The sequence below is a fragment of the Panthera uncia genome, chromosome D1, assembly GCF_023721935.1.
Source record: "Panthera uncia isolate 11264 chromosome D1, Puncia_PCG_1.0, whole genome shotgun sequence".
NCBI lineage: Eukaryota > Metazoa > Chordata > Mammalia > Carnivora > Felidae > Panthera > Panthera uncia.
Window position 1 is genome coordinate 49,032,184 of NC_064808.1, and position 17,852 is coordinate 49,050,035.

At 38.8% G+C, this 17,852-nt stretch overlaps 1 protein-coding gene across 1 annotated transcript in view; it reads right to left on the reverse strand.

Annotated features, from left to right (window-relative positions):
* SYT9 (synaptotagmin 9) overlaps positions 1-17,852 on the reverse strand; it is a 148,307-nt gene that overhangs the window by 68,199 nt on the left and 62,256 nt on the right. The window contains exon 3 of the mRNA XM_049650843.1: positions 11,730-12,276. Within this exon, the coding sequence (XP_049506800.1) occupies positions 11,730-12,276 (547 nt within the window). The remainder of the gene's footprint in view (positions 1-11,729; positions 12,277-17,852) is intronic.

Consider the following 17,852-nt stretch of genomic DNA (forward strand, 5'->3'; position numbering starts at 1 on the left):
AAAATATTATGTAAGTAGATTGATAATCTTAAAGAAATTTTTAAAAGATATCAAATATGTGAAAGAGGATCACATAATTATACAAATGACCAAAGCTTTGGAAATCAAAGCTGCTAGGAATGAAAATTACATTAATAAATGGGAAATTCAATGGATTTGTTACATAGCTAATTAGAAATTGCTAAAGAAAGATTTACTGAACCAAAAGACAGATCTAAAAATGTTGCCTAGGATGCATCAGCAATAAAAAAAAAAAAGAGTAAACAAACATAAAAGACAGAGTGAGTAGGTCTAAAAATATCCAGAAGGAAAAGATAGAAGGTTATCAGGAAGAGACAATATTTGAAAAGATTATGGCTGGGAATTTTCAGAATTGATGAGACACTTATCCCCAGACTCAAGATACCCTGTGAATCCTAAGCAAAATATACAGCATCCACACCATCATAGAATTGCAGACAAAGATAAGTCTTAAAACAGAGAAGAGAAAGGTATATTACAATTAGATTGTAGCTGATTTCTCAAAACCAAGAGTTTGAAGGCAAGGAGACAACAGATTTATTGCTAAGAAAAAAATATTATCCTCCAGGGGGTTTTGGGTGGCAGTTGGTTAAGCATCCGATTCTCCTGGTTTCGGCTCAGGTCATGATCTCGCTGAGTTCAAGCCCTGTGTCTGGCTCTGTGCTGACAGCACGGAGCCTGTTTGGGATTCTCTCCCTCTCTCTCTGCTCCTTTCCCCATTTAATCTCTCTCTCTCTCTCTCAAAGAAAATAATAAATGTTAAAAAATTTTAAAAAGTTATTATCCACCAAAGACATGTATAGTCATGTTTTTTTTTTCACTTATAAATGTGAAATAGCAACATTTCCAGACAAAAAAATCCTGAGAGTTAACAACGACAGGCCCTCTCTTGAAGCAGTATCTTGAGGATGTGCTAAACATGAAAAGTCATCTTTAAGGAAAGCCTGAAGAAATGGCAAACACCAGTGATGAATATGTGATAAATGAAAACCATCATTGACTATGGAAAACATTAATTATAATGTCTAACTGAGGGAGTAAAAAAGCAAGGCAAGACAGAAGTAAAACACTGGAAAATGGTACCTGGAATGAGGGAGACTGCAGCTGAGGGCTCCAAGATATAAGTATAGTTTTGATTAACTCCTTAAGTTTATTAAATTAACCATGCATGTCACAATTTTTAGGAAATGACGAACAAACAGATTATAAGTTAGTGGAAGAGAGAAAGTGAAATAGAGAGAAAACTTAATTCAAAAAAAATAGGAAAAAATATCAGGACTAAAATAAGCATAATATAAAAGGGTAGAATAACCCCAAAATACTAATGTTTGCAATGACATAAACAGACTAATCTCACTTGTTAAAAGTAAATGATTTTCAGAATGGATTTTTTCAAAAATCCACCTATACATTGTTTTCAGTATTTACAATTACTTATAAGAATATAGGAAATCTGCAGGTAAAAGAACAGAAAAAAATATATAAGACAAAACTAACTGAAAGGAAGGGTTTATAGTTCTATAAATACCAGAAAAGATGCACTTGGAAAGGTGCACTTAGAAAGCAAAAAATATTTCTCTAGGTAAAAGCAGGCACTAAATAATGATAAAAGGTTCAAATGGCCAGAAAGATATAAAAAGTGCCAATATTATAAACATAAATACATATATATACATGTATATATGAAGCAAAACTGATAGAACTACAAGAAGAAACTGAAAATCTACTATCATAGTAGGAGATTTCTAAGCATGTTTTTTGACAACCAATATGTTGGGCAGAAAAAAATATCTACTAAAATATGGATGTGGGTAATGCATAATCTTTTCTAGCACATATAGCATATATATAAAAACAGGCAAAAGAGAACATCAAGCAAGTATCAACACATATCACATAATATGCAAAATATAGTCTACATACCTGATCACATTCTAATTAGGGCAGTAACACTTAAAAAACTATTAAATATGAAATTTTTAAGACACGCTTTCAAGTAAAATATGTAGATCAAAGAAAAAAACATACTTGAAATTAGAAAACAGATCAGAATAATGACAATATTAAATATCAAAATTTGTAGACAGTTAAGGTAGCATTTCAAGGGAAATTTATAGTCTTAAACGCATATCTAAAGTTTCTGTTATGTAAGATACATAAATTCTAGAGATCTATATATAGCATTGTGCTTATAGCTAACAGTATTATACTGCATATTTAAAATCTGCCAAGAAAGCAGATCCTTTGCTAGTGTTCTTACCACACAAAAATAATACTATTACCACTACTCATAACAATAATAATAATAATAATGATAATAGAGAAGATGGGGGGAAACTGTGGGAGGTGATAGATATGTCAATGGCCTTGGTGGTAACAATGGTTTCATGAATGCATACTTGTCCAGAATATTCAGTTTTTCACATCAATCATGCCTCAGTAAAATAGGTTTAGAAAGGACCTAGAGATGTAAGAAATAAGAAATAACTGAATAAACCTAAGGAATAAAAAAAAAATCATACCATCAAAAGAAGAAAGAGTAAATAAAAATTAAATATAATCAATAAAATTCAACGGTTCTTTAAAAAGACTAATAAAAACTGACAAACCTCCAATGATATTGATCAAAGAAAAAGAGAATAGGAACAAATAATTAATGTTAGAAATGAGAAAAAGGACCTAGCCAGGGATAAGGTAGAAAATAAAAAGATAAGACTATGAAGAGCTATAAGTCAATACATTTAAAACAGAAAAATCTAAATCACCAAATATGATTTATAAAGAAATAGAAAACTTGTATAGTGCAATAACAAAGGAACGGAATCAATTTCCCCCAAAGTAAACACGAGACACAGAAGGCTGATTGGGTCAATTCTACTAAACACTGAAAGAAAAGATGATTTCAATTGTACACAAAACCCTCAAGAGAATAAAAAGAAAGAATGCTCCATCAACTCATTTTGATCACAAAACCAGATGAACAGAAAACAAGAAAATAAAATCAGGGGCTGATCTCACTCATGAATTCAGTTACAAAAATCTTTAACAAAACATTAACAAACCAAACAACTGAATAACACACATACATTTATGTATATCTATGTATATGAAAAACAATACATCATGTACAAGTTGGATTTATCACAGTAATGTTTTTACCAAAATTAGAAAATAAAGCAATATACTTTATCACATTAAAAGATAAAAGGAGCAAAACATATGATTATCTAGATAAATTCATAAAGTCATCTGATAAAATTCAATATCCACTCAGGTTTTCAAAGTCTACAGCCAATGGCCTATTAGTATAAAAATTCAAAGTATTCCTTTTAGGATGGGAACAAGGCAGATTACTCTGTGGACCTTTGTTTCAGCAGTCCTGGCAAATACAATAAAGCAAGCAATAAAGATGGTGGGGAGAGAGAAGCCAAAAGGAGAGAAAAAACAAAACTGTCCTTATTCATGCATGGAATAATTGTCAGTGTACAATACTCAGAAGAGTCTATGGTCAATTTTTTAGAGAGTGACACAACACCAAGTGTTGGAGGGAGCACAGACTAACATGGGCTCACACACTGCTGCCGGGATTGTTGTTAAACCTCCTTGAGATATAATTATCTTTGATCTAGAGTATATACCCTAACAGAAATTCTTGCACATATTTCCCAGGAGACATGTACAAAAAACATACACACAGGGGTGTCTGGGTGGTTCAGTTAGTTAAGCATCTCACTTCGGCCCAGGTCATGATCTCACGGCTGGTAAGTTGGAGCAATGCGTCAGGCTCTGTGCTGACAGCTCAGAGTCTAGAGTCTGCTTCGGATTCTGTGTCTCCCTCTCTCTCTGCCCCTCTCCCAGTCATATTCATTCTCATTCTCTCTCTCTCTCTCTCTCTCAAAAATAAACATTAAAAAGAAATTTAAAAAACATACATTTAGCAGCATTTCCTGAAATAGAAAAAACTTAATTCAAATATCCATTGACAAGAGACTAGATAAATTTTTTTGAGAGAGAGAGAGAGAGAGGGCACAAGTGAGCAAGGGGCAGAGAGAGGGGGAGAGAGACAGAGACAGAGAGAATCCCACAAGGGGTAGAGAGAGAGGGAGAGAGAGAGAGAGAGAGAGAGAGAAGCAGGGCTCATGCTCACCCGAAGCGGGGCACTTGGGCTCATGAACCGTGAGATCATGACCTGAGCTAAAGTCAGATGCTTAATGACTGAGCCACCCAGATGCCCAAGAGATGAGATAAATTATGGTACACTATACGATGAAATGCTAAAACACCCCTGCCAAAAAAAAAAAAAAAAGGACTATAGTATATACATGAACATAAGCGATTCAAAACAAAATACTGAAAATAGCAGTTTGCAGAAGAATACATACAATATAATTTCTCCATAAAATTTCAAAAATAGGCAAAACTGAACAACCTGAATTTTTACGTGGTAAAGTGATTTTAAAAACAAGGGAATTGTAGCTCTAAAATTCAGTTTATTGATTATCTCTGGGGAAACTTGAGGGATGGAGGAAAGTCACACTGAGAGCTTCAAAGAGATAAACAATTTTCTCTTTCTTGAGCTAAATTCTGGATTGACTGATGTTATTTTGTTATTATTATTAAATCATACATATGCATTCTATATACTCTTGTACATGCCATCTATTTCATTGAAAAAGCAAAAGCTTTGTCCTAGGCAAGGATAAAAGCTATCAAAGTCTCTGTCAGAGACCTGCAGCTTTAGTAATCCCTTCCTTCAGATGTTCTGTTCTACAGTTTTGCCACTTTTCACTGCCTCTGAATAATCTTGACGTTGAGGGGTTGACATGTCTGAGGGATCATGACTGGAAAAAATGACAGGGTGGGATTCAGTGGATTTTCGTGAAGATTTAGCTCATGAGCCTCGGCGATGGCCGACTCCACTCACACCCACATTATGGAAGGAACTTGGCTTCCCTGTCATCAGCTGGAAGCCAGGGCTTTCTATGGGGTTTTTCAAATTGTTGTTCTCTTAGGATCAGTTATCCAACCAGTGTTAGTATTTTCAGCACTAGATGCAGTTGTGTGCTGAAGCCAGCTCTTATCAACAGGCACCAGCTTGCAAGAGCCAATGTGAGCATCTTTTGCCAGCTCCACCTTCAGTGATGTCACATTGGTAGCTTGAAAAATCAGCGCCGCTAGGAGTTATTTACTCCACGGAAATAAAGAAATGCTACAAATCAGGTCCCCTTCTTGTCCCTCCACCTCTACCAGCCAGATGTTACACATCTACCAGGATGCCACTGAATCTGACATAGCTATACAATCATATGATAATACCTCGGACTCATGGTGCAATGGAATGAAACACGATTAAATTAATAAACTTCTTCAGTGACAGAGACTGCCTGCCCCATCTGCATTCAACTGGCTTCCCTGAATACTTATATTTCCTCCTGATTGGTTCCAGGTATACACCTCGGTCAGGTCTAAAAATGGCCTCAGGGACTTAGAAGACAGAACAGGAAAATTCCTAAATCAGCCACTGAAAGATATGGGACTTTGCAATGACTCACAAAGTCAAATTTTGATGGAAATGTACAGTTTTAAAATTCCTAATATTAAAAGAGAGTCTATGCTATTGTCAACTGTACCCTTCCCTCTTCTGAACTGGGGTCCATATGGGCACAGAGGAAACCTCATGGCTTCCACTGTTACTACGTGAAAACTCTGCCATCTCTCCCAAATTAGAGTGTAGCTGAGATGATCAGAGATTCCCAGAGAAAGTCTCTGAATCAGTTTCTAAGAGGGCCATTGAAAGAGAGATTCCTGAATGCTCAATGCCTATTCACCAGGGAGTCAGTGATGAGTGGGGTATATGAAAATGTCAAGACTCAGGCATGACAACCAACATTCACCCAGACCACTAAACTCATGCTCTCTCAACTTCAACCTTCCCCCTGATAATGTCTTCTCTCTTGTTGACTGAAACATATCCCACAGAGATGCATCACACTCTTATTGATTGATATAGCTTCAGTTGAGAGGTCCAATTAAACTACTGTTTTTACACTCAATAACTGCCATTTTGTTTCTTCACAGGAAGGTGTGAGGATTAGTTTTTATTTGACTGCTAACATTTGTAAAACCCATAATCTACTTGGAGAAATAAAGAACAAGATTTTTTAAAAATGGAAAGATTAGTTTATGGGTTTCAGCACTGCATAAAGCTCCTCTCCAACCAAATCAGTCCCTGGAGCCTCACCAAATTAGCCCCACATAAGGAGCTTCATTTTATTCAGTAAGTGCATATTAATTATTTTACTTCCAGGCACCATTCCAGAGGCTGGGCATGCAGTGAACATGCCAGACATGGTCTGCGCACTTACAGAACAGTCTAATGGGGAAGGTATGATGAGTAATGACAAAAGTACAGAGTGTCACGGAAACAAATACTAAAAAAACCTACCCTTCTAGTCCAGGTCTCAGATACAAATTCTCTGAGGCAGTGGCATTTATGGTGGGATCTAAGAGCTTAGTAGGAGATAGCCAGGCAAAGAGAAGCCAGCCAGCATGTATGATAATTTTGAAACATCTTTTCATGAACTGACTGAACTGGCTTGAAAACCTTTGTCCTAATTCCTGTTTGGCCATTATTCAGCTACGTGAGATTAGCTGAATCTCCTAATGGCCCTCCACCTCAGTGCCATGGGCCAAGTGAGGATTTCAGATTACAGAACCTCTAAGGTTCTTTCTGGCTATTCAATCACAAGGCAAACATCCAATACACAGATTACTATCCAGTTAGTACAGGTAACAACTGCTTTTTTGAACAATCTTTAAACAATATACTGTAGCACACGATATTTCCAACAACAGGGTAGATGCTCACAGAAACTCCTCCAGGTAAAAATACTGGATTACAAAATCCTTTTCTTTTTTTTTTTTTTTAACATTTATTTATTTTTTGAGAGACAGAAAGATCATGAGCAGGAGAGAGGCAGAGAGAGAGAGGAAGACACAGAATCCAAAGCACACTCCAGGCTCTGAGCTGTCAGCAGAGAGCCCAATGCAGGGCTTCAACCCATGAACCATGAAATCATGACCTGGGCCGAAGCCAAGACACTTAAAAGACTGAGTCACCCAGATGCCCCTACAAAATCCTTTTCAATGCATGGCAGAGCTGATGGGACAAAAATGCAATTTTTCAGTGGCCAGAAACAGCAAGAAAGTATGAATCCATGGAGGTAAGTAAGCCCTGGAACTGGAGCTTTAATGAAGGTAAATGTGAATCTCTAGTGGTTTAGTGTGTGGTTTTTAGACGACTGTGGGAGAACCCTGCATAGAGCTGGAATCCTAAAGATTAAGGGTCACATCCTTAAAGGATAAACAAAAAAGAACTTCTACCCTGCATAAGTAGAAGCTAAAGATATATCCTGTCCTCGACTTGCTCTAGGGAAAGCAAGGAAAAAAGTCTCCCCTGCCAATTTCTAACCATTAATACAAGCCTGCACTTACACATTTGGAGCCTATATTCACCCTACTTCTCTGTTGCCCCCAAACCCTCAAGCTCAAAATTCAGTTTCGAATGGTTCCCTGTTGGTTACCTCACAAATCATCCCTGAAGGAATGCACTTTCAGAATGCAGAACATGAAGCACAGAACATGAAATTTTCTACTGACAAAGTTTCAAGCCATATGAACTCACAATCACAAATCATTAAATATAGGAGGCAACAAGGCATGATGAGTTAGTCAATGGAAATACCAAACAAAAAAATCAGAGCTACAAAGATTATAGCTGGTGCAGTTAGGAACAGAATATAAAAGTAACTTGTACATAATGGTAAAAGAAATTAAAAAGGGAACTGAAAGTATGTTGAAACAAAAAAAAGAGACTATTATGGATACTAGGCAAGTGTGGAAACACCGCAAATGAAACTTCTACAAATGAAAAGAGGTAAATGGGTGAGAATTTTCTAGAACTGATAAAAGGAAACAATCTCATATTCAGGAACCCTGTAAATCAGTCTGAATAAATAAAAATAGCCACTTAGCAACGTGAGCAATTAAACTATGGAACACTAAAGAGGAAAGCAAGATATTGAAAGCAAAGGAAAAAAAACTGCATACAAAGGAATAAACATTATACTAAAGTCAACTTCTCAAAGGCAAATGGAGGTCAGATGACTATGGAATGATAGCTTTGTAATGCCAAAATCATTTTTGGCAATGCCAAAAACCCTATTTTTATACCCAGAAAAACATTCTAAAAACAATAGCAAAACAAAGACATATGCGGAACTGTGGCTTTCAGTTGAAGGTTATTGCCAGCCTACAGATACCCTAAGGAGGCTATGTAGGGGAATAAATATGCCAACCTTGCTCCCTTCTCTTCCTCACTACCTAAACCTCACTACTAGCCAGAGACTAAAAGAGTTATTTTCAGTTCAAAGAAAAATAAACAAACCCCAAAGCCTCCAGGAGCACTAAGGAAAAACAAAAGGAAAGTAGCCAAAATAATCCCCCAACTAATTTTATAAAACAAGAATTATCTTGGTTCCAACCCAGATAAGAACCATATGAGAAAGTAAATTACATGTATCACTCATTAGCACAGATTAAAAAAATGCTAAACAAAATATTAGCAAAGTGAACTTAATATGCAAAATAGGTAATATATCAAATCTAGTGTGGATCATACTAGGAATATAAGATTGGTTCAAAATTAAAAACCTGATCAATGTAATTGAATAAAATAGCAAATTATAGCAGAGAAAAACCTCACAAGATCACAGCATTTGACAAAACAAATGTTTACAATAAAAAGTCTTAGTCGTGAAGGAATGGAAGGATACATTCTTCTTCTTCTTCTTCTTCTTCTTCTTCTTCTTCTTCTTCTTCTTTGGGATACATTCTTTTTTAAAGAAAATTTCTTTAATGTTTATTTATTTTTTAAAGAGAGAGAGAGAGAGAGAGAGACAGAGACAGAGTACGAGTGGGGGAGGGGCAGACAGAGAGGGAGACACAGAATCCGAAGCAGGCTCCAGGCTCTGAGCTGTCAGCACAGAGCCCAACGCAGGGCTCAAACCCACAAACTGCGAGATCATGACCTGAGCCGAAGTCAGATGCTTAACCAACTGAGCCACCCAGGTGCCCCAAGGGATACATTCTTAATATGGTAAAGACATCCACAAAACATCTACAGCAAAATTATACTCTATGAAAATGTTAAAAACATTTCACTTAAAAGTAGGAATAAGTCAAGGATGACTACTACCATAATTATTATTTGGCATTATACTGGAAATTCTAGTTTGTAAACTGAATTAAAAAATAAATAAAAGCATCCAGATTAGAAAAAACCCCCACAAAACTATCAAGTCACATGTCTGATTATCTATAAGGAAAATTCAGAAGATTTTACAATCAAATTATAAGCATTAATAAGAATTTTACAAGATTGCCAAATTGAAGATAAATTTAAACTGCATTTATATAACAACAAAAGTTAGAAAATGCAATTTTAGAAAAAATACTATGGTTGACCTTTGAACAATGTGAAGGTTAGAGTGCTGACCCCCCAAAACTTACCTATTAATTGACTACTGTTGACTGGAAACCTTATTGATAACATAGTCAATTAACACATATTCTGTATGTTATATGTTTTATACATTGTATGCTTACAATAAAGTAAGCCAGATAAAAGAAAATGTTATTAAGAAAATCATAAGGAAAGAAAATACATTTATAGCACTGTATTGCACTTACTGAAAAAAAATCCATGTATTAGTAAACCTGAGCAGATCAAACCTATGTTGTTCAAGGGTCAACTGTACCTAAAATAATGAAAAACATGGCACCTACCAATAAATCTAACAAGAGACATGCAAGATCCTCATGAAGCAAATTATAAGCCTCGAATGAAAGAATTTAATTTAATTTATTTATTTATTTCAAGTTTATTTATTTATTTAGAAAGAGCGCACCCACAAGCAGGGGAGGGGCAGATAGGGAGAGAGAAAGAATCCCAAACAGGCTGTGCAATGTCAGCACAGAGCCTGATATGGGGCTCAAACTCACAAACCGTGTGATCATGACCTGAGCCGAAAACAAGAGTCAGATGCTTAACTGACTGAGCCACCCAGGCGCCCCTAGAATTTTACAGAAATAAATAAATGAAACAAAATACACTATGGTAATGAATAGACTCAATATCATAAAGATGCACAATTTCCCTAAATTAATCTACAGACTTCATACAAGTCCAAATACCAGAAAGAATTATTAATTTGGCAATTTGATGCCAAAATTTATGTGAAAAGTCAAGTACCAGCCAACTGAATTGAAGAAAAATCAGGCTGGATGATTGTTCTTTCTGATAGTAAATCTTATCATAGAATGATAGTAATTTGCAAATTGTGCTATAGGTAGATTTAGTGAAAAAGAACAAAACAAAGAAAAAAGACTTCAGAAACAGACTCTTCGCTCTGCTTTCTCCAGCTCTTTCTTTCCTTTCTTCATTCTTGTGATAAGGGCCAGCAAAACTGAGTGCCACACTTTGCTTATGTGAGTATCAGGACAAAGCTGGCACCAGTATCTAATGCCATGAGAAGAGAAGATGTCTCTTGGAACAGCCAAAGTGTGGGTGAGTCCCCAGTTCACAAAGGCAGACAAGAGTGAGAAGACTAGTGTGGGTAATTGGTCACCACACAGAGATTTTTGCGTGTTCTCTTCCAGAGCAGGATGAGAGCCTTTCACTTACTGGACTCCAAATTCAAGCTGGATCATCATCTGAGCTGAGGAAGGATTATGGAGCTTGGTTTCTTTGGATGCCAAGGCAGAGAAAGAAAACTATGCTGGCCTCAGAAGGGCTCGCATTCTAGAAGATGTGCGAGCAAAGTTGCCTGAAGGAATCTGGACTGATGTAAGAAGCAAGTGGCTCTAAAATATCAGCATTACCCAAGAAAGTCCAGTTTTCCTTCTATTTCAGCAGTGTCAATACATGTCTGCAGGAGAGTGATAAGGATGTAAATGGAGTAATAATATCACCACTGCAATCTCATTTAAAATGTAAACATGGGTGTGTGGTGTCACTGCCGTAGCCCTTCAGACCTCTCTCCTGAGCTCTAAATTGGATTTGACCTTCTATTGATTAGCTTTGCCAATATCTGCAGATCTTTTCAGACTGAACTCCCTGTCACTTTGATTCTGTATTTACAAATGTGGTACAAACTCTTGTCAACCATTCTCACTTCTGGGATTCAAGTTGAAGATCTGATCATGGGAAATGCAACTGAGCTGACCTGGGCACACAGGCAAGGACATAATGCTCTCAGAGAGCCTGGCAATGGTCTCGTAGCTGCAGATTACAGTGAATAGGATGCCAGGATCCATTTAGCACAAATAACCTAAGAAAGCTCTACAGAAAATGTGGCAAGGAGGGCAGATAATATCTACTGCCAGTTAGGGAATAGCTAAGAATTAGAAAGTAGAAAAGAGAGAACGTTGCTCTTTAATACTGTTTTCATGAGCAATTCCGGGAACTTTTAAAATGAATACTGTTAAAGGTCTGCTTCTGGGAAGTTACAAGGAAGGTTCTGAAACAACAGCTATCCAGACATGAAAGTGAGTTTTATACTTTGCCCCCAAAATAAAATAAGGTGTAAGTAATCTGTATGCATGCAGACCAAGAAGCCTCCCCCCAAATGGAGAAATGCTGGACTTACATTGGTGACATACTCGATATCCTTCCAAAGGATGCACTCCCTGGGGAAATCAGCCAAGTCTAAGAAGTGATCCACCACCACTTGGCCGATCAAGTCATGGCGAGAGAACCTGTCAAAGTCATACACAGAGAAGTGAAGCTTCCGTGCTGCAAGGTCATTGTAGGGAACCGGAAACAAAAACACTTCATCAAACACAGGGTTTAGGGTCTTTCTGTGCACTTTAGTCTGGTGTTTTGTTTTCCGATCAGGAAGCAAATAGATCTTGACATAAGGATCTGAAGTCCCAGAGAAGTCCTTGGCGGGCAAATTGACAGCTTTGTGAATCTTCACTATGAGCTGCTCTAAGTCACAGTCATATTTCAAAATGAAATTCAGTTTCCCACAGGCTTTGCTGTTACTCCTTGTCCCATCATCAGTATCCAGTGACCTCTGCTTATATAACTCTGGTTTAATTCGGCCAATTCCAGTCAACTGTTCCTGTTTTTGAAGCTGCTGGATATTGAAGTCCGGGTTTGACAAGTTGAGCTGTCTCCGGATTGAATTATGCCTTGAGTGAGGAGGAAGAGAGAAGAAAAGTTACAACCTCAATAGCTACGGGTCTTCCAGAAACTTGTGCCTGGGCTCGAGGTAGTCAGTTATGCACTGTTAAAAGCTCAGATCCGTGGGTTTTTGGTTTTGGTTTTTTTTGGCCTAAATTCAAAGGGCTCATCAATGTGAGTAAGCTGTTCCCCAAGGCTTGAGGCTCAAAATCGAGGCTTGGTATCAGGAAACGAACCTACTACCACGTGACCTTGGAGCTGTAAAGGTTTAATGCACTTTCTAAACTACTATGCCAATAAAGAAGCCTATTCGGTTGGTGGAATGTAAAGATTTGTACAAACTGCCTTAAAAATAAAATTATTCACCTTTTATATATAATATCATCCTGAAATTGAAATAGTTAGCTATGTGTTGTTGCCTTAAGAAGAATGCATCTGTCTCTAAATTAGATAGAATTAACTGTCTCTGGCTTATAACTTTATTGGTAAAGAAATTCTTACTGGTTAAAATCAAAGCATTTCACAAGAGCACAGTTCTTGCCCTTGTGAGAATGTAGGTGACAGGATGTGTCCTCTTGTGCTGGACTGTGTTGGCTCTGACAGGTGCCCCTGGCAACTCCATGACAGTGCTTCTGTCATACTATGTGGGTGATTAGTGATCAGGAGCAAGGGTTTTATTTCTGCAATAAACACTAACAGCATAACAATTAAAGGTAAGCTACTACAAACGTATAGAGGAATTCAAAGAAGGTTGGATACTGATATTGGCAAAGTGAGTATCTGCTGACAGAATCTAGTCTTTACTCTAGAAGCTTTTTGGTTTGGGTTAGTAGTGTCCCGGAAATTCTCTATGAAACCTGCCTTATCTGTGCGAGTCCTCATAAATTGAGAGTAGTCATTACACACAAGGTTGTTTTCCATGTTATTTTTGTTTGTTTTCAGCTCAGAGTCACTATACCATATTTTTCTGGTGTCTCCCAATAACCTTAATTAAAGTAGCCTCTGTCCACCAGTAGGTGAAAGAGAACAGCCAGGCTGTCTCTGAGGGACTTACAAATAGTTCGAGAGGCAGAGTAAACATTTGAGTTTGTCTTCTTTTCCTTTCTTGAGACTACTTTATGAAATAAAGATGGAAAATGGGATTAACAGACCCCCAAACATGTCTGAAATTATTCTCCCTGGTAATACAGATGTTGTTATACTAACCATTCCTCTTCATCTTCAACCTATGCTCCTGGTCACTAATTAATCACCTACATGGTACAACAAGAGCACAATCACAGAACGATCACATGTACCTGTCGGAGCCAACCCAGTCCACCGCAGGCAGACACATCCCAGGCACATGCATCCCCATATGTGCAAAAACCATGTGGTCTGAAAGATTCTGTTGTCAGATTTTAATTTCTTACAAAGAAATCCACAATCTTAAGTTTTCTCTGCATCTTACGATTTTTCAAGTGGGGGGGGGCAGTCAGGGGATGCTGCTAAACACCTAAAACCAGCTGTCTGTGCTGGTACAGCTCAGTCACTCCCTTGTCCAGACATTGACCCTCTGCAGTGCCGGAACAGAGCTCCAGTCTCACTCTACTGGGATCTCTGGGCAGAAGGGACTGGCAGGGAACAGCATGTGTCCAGCTCTATGCAAAGGCCATAAAGGGGTGGTACCAGTTGTGGCCCCTGCTACTGATTTTTCCCGCCAGTCTGGATTCAAACAAGGGCCCTACTTGGGGCTGGTGTCAGTTCCCACTTACAACAAGCCATTCCAGAAACTGTCTAGTGATGCTGTTTAAATATTAAAAGTGCTTCCTTAAGGCCCACCTTCTTTGGACCAATGTCTGATGGGACACCAGTCCTGGGTCTACACTGGACCCAACCCTGCCACTCTGCTACCACTTTTCTCCCAACCTGGTTGCTGAGCTGACTTTCTGTGCATAACAACCTACCTTTGGGTTTTTTGAGTACTGCCTTTAGACTCATCACAGCAACATTTTGTCTTATATGTAGGACTAGGCCTGCCATGCAAATTTTAATTTTAATTTAAAATACACGACTCTGTTTAGCAATGGCACATATTCTGTTTTACTTGTACATTTTCTTAGACAGTAAATCTGAAGAGAAGTAAGTCCCATGTGCTCGGCTCTTCCTAACCACAATGGATTGCCAGGGGGTTGAGGGAGTAGACTGGGGAGGGCATCATGAAGAGATCTTACTTCAAAGACCAAACAAGATCCCAACCACACAGGATGCCTCCATTCAAAATTCTGATATAGCTGAAGATTCCTTTTAAAAACCAAGCACAGATATGAACACTATTATCTACCCAAATGTTTTCCATCACTAGTTTCATTCCCGATACTTCTTCCTCCATTCAGGATCACACTGTTAGGGAAACAGTTGAATCCAACCGGAAGGTGGTGGCTTAAAGCAGACAGCACAGACTGTAACAGGCCATGACAGTTCTCACTCCCTGGGGCTCTCTTTCAATCGCTTTCAATTTCCTTTCAGGAGAGAGTCAGGGATTACCAGAGTTGGGGGGCGGAGGGGTGGGCGGGTAGACTAAAGAAGCTCAAAGGAGTAGGAACCAGGGTAATTCACCACCTCCCTGTATAACCTCTGCAGCTCTCTTGGCTGAGACATGAGCAAGTAGGGCACGGAAGCTGCCACGGGGATAAGAAGACGACAAAGGAGAAGAAACAGAAAATCAATATCCCATAATTTCATAGGCTATTCACATGGAGGTGGGATCGAAAGGCAAGTCCAAAGCAAGAGAAAGGAAAGATATGGAACAGAATATTGTGATCTGGCCCCTGTCACCCCAGGTGAGGTGGTTCTAAAAATGGTCAAAGGAGGTGGCCCTTGACTACAGTAAACCACAGGAATCCAGGGCAAGGGTCTGGAATTTTAATGCTACAGAATGAGTGTGACAAGGAGAGATCTGAAGCAGACAGTCCTCTGAGTAGGTCTGGGGAGTCCTGTATTTTGGTATTCTCAGGACTTAATGTGCACAATTAAAGGAAGGAAAAGAAATGGTTTCCAAAGACTGGGGGTGCAAAGGAAAGCTGAGAGATGGGGTCCTCTGTAAATAAGTCACACTCTGACGCTGTCTTAGAGAAGCCAGCCACTGGGATTGAGACCCTCAGCTCCCCCTACCTCCCACTTTCCCTCAGTGCAGGCAGAGCACATTTTCCTGTTGTGGAGAAGTGAAAGATCGGGATGTGTTTGTCCCAGATCTGAGGTGGAAGATTGGTGGTTGAGCCTGGAGAAATCCTTATTTCAAAGATGATTAACAAAATCTGTAAAGCAGATTTCCTACAACAAACTCAAAAACACTTTAATGCCTGAAGGAATCTGAGCCTTGTGCTGAGATGCAGCCAAGGGTCAGTAGAGGCAGGGACCCAGATATAAAAAAGCTTTTCCAGGGGCGCCTGGGTGGCTCAGTCGGTTAAGCATCCGACTTTGGCTCAGGTCATGATCTCACAGTTTGTGAGTTCGAGCCCTGTGTCTGGCTTTGTGCTCACAGCTTGGAGCCTGGCGCCTGATTCGGATTCTGTGTCTCCTTCTCTCTCTGCCCCTCCCCCACTTGTGCTCTGTCTATCAAAAATAAATAAATGTAAAAAAGAAATTTTTTTTTAAATAAAAAAAAAAGCTTTTCCTCCTCTCCTTTCCTCAAATTTGAGTTAGCCGGTTCCAGGGTCCCACTTTGAGTCCTCCAACAAACTCTTGGTCCCCGAACCATCACCCAAAAAGCCAACTACCTCCACTGGATTTTAAGTAAGAGGACATTACCACAATTTACCAAATATGAATGTGCAAAGCAAAGGGTCAGGTAGGGTGGAAGGCACAGACAGGCAAAGCCTAGCCACTGCCTGCAAGGAGTTGGCTGGCCAGGAGAGTGATAAAATAGTCAAACACTAACACACAGCAGGTCAGAAGAGGGAAAGAACTGACCAGATGTTAGGGAGCCACAGAGACAGATAGAGAGGCCTCTGGCTTGGGAAACTGTCATGGAGGAAATGGTACTCTCACTGAGCCTGGTTACTTAACTTGGCCTCATATTATCAGCTTCCAAGCTGGTGCTGTAGACCTCAGTAGGGAAATCAAGCAAGTTTCCACCTTGGCAACCAGCTCTTCAGCAGAATTGGATCTTCAACCCTTCTGTCCCCACAGCTTTCTCCTCATATATGCCAACATCTTCTGTCTAGGCTCTGGGTGAGAGCAGACAGTCATCATTCCCACTATCCTTTGCACCTCCAAATATCCTGTGCAACTACAGACAAATTACACTCTTCTACCTGCCATCATCTCAGTGACCCCATCTTAGAGGTGAAACTTGGCCTATCCCTTCCCTGGTTCTGGGGCACCAGTGTTGACAGAGCTTCAAGGTTCAAGGGAAGGAAAGAGAGAAGCAAACTATGATTTCAGAACCACATGGGTTTCTTTATTAGGTTCAAGTTGAGACAGGGAAGTTTGGAAATGCTGGGGATGGGATTGTTTGCCTTCTTGAAAACTCCCCAGGTGACAGAGAGGAAGAGGTTGGGTTGTCCTGAGCTGTAGGCAGACACGGAAGAGGAAGTCTCAGAAGTGAACTCACTACAGGGCAGGAGGAAATGGGGATCTTTCTCAGTGCAGGATTCAGAGGTCTCCAGGCTGAGTGATATAAGAAAGATGTAACCATCACACCTTGGCCAGTGGAGGTGTAGGGTCAAGTGCAGTTGGATATTCTGATGCATGACCTGCTTCCTCCCACACCTCCCAAGTTAAACAAGTTTGAAATCTTGGTGTCATCTTCCAATGTTTTATTCCCTATTTCTAAGATGATCCTATGTCCACCAACACCCTCTCTGAAGTAGCTCACAACGCATGCCTCTTTCTACTTCCATTGCTTCCAGGAGTTCAGACCTCATCATTATTGACCTGAATCAGCCACTATAGCCAGTCTTCACCCTATCTCAAGCCTCTTATACACTCTTGCCAGAATGATCTTCTAGAAAACAATTTGACTACTTTAATGTGCATAAGTAGAAATAGGCTCTTCTTGCCTATTTCCCCAACTAAGCTGTGGATCTTTTAAGGTCAGGGCAATACATATATGTATCTATATGTATGTGTACATATATATATATATATATGTGTGTGTGTGTGTGTGTGTACGTATATATATATATATATGTATGTGTGTACATATATATATATATATATATATATATATATATATATATGTTTTTTCATCTCTTTACTACCAGTATATGATATGGAACTTTTCACACTGAAGATGCTTAATACAAGTGTCTAGAATAAATAGATGAATGCCAAGGAAATAACAATTTCCAATAATTAAACCCCAGTAGAGAAAATACACATTTACATCTAGTTTGAGAACCTCATGGGAGTTGAGAGAAGTCTAAGCAACTTCCATTTTCCAAGCTGTCAGTTTATTAAAATTTGGAGAAATATCTAAGACTCATCCAAAACACTGTTGTGTTTTAAATGTTCACATCTAAAAAAATGTTTTCAACACACACACACACACACACACACACACACACACACACACACAAACATAGCTTAATATAACTGTGGT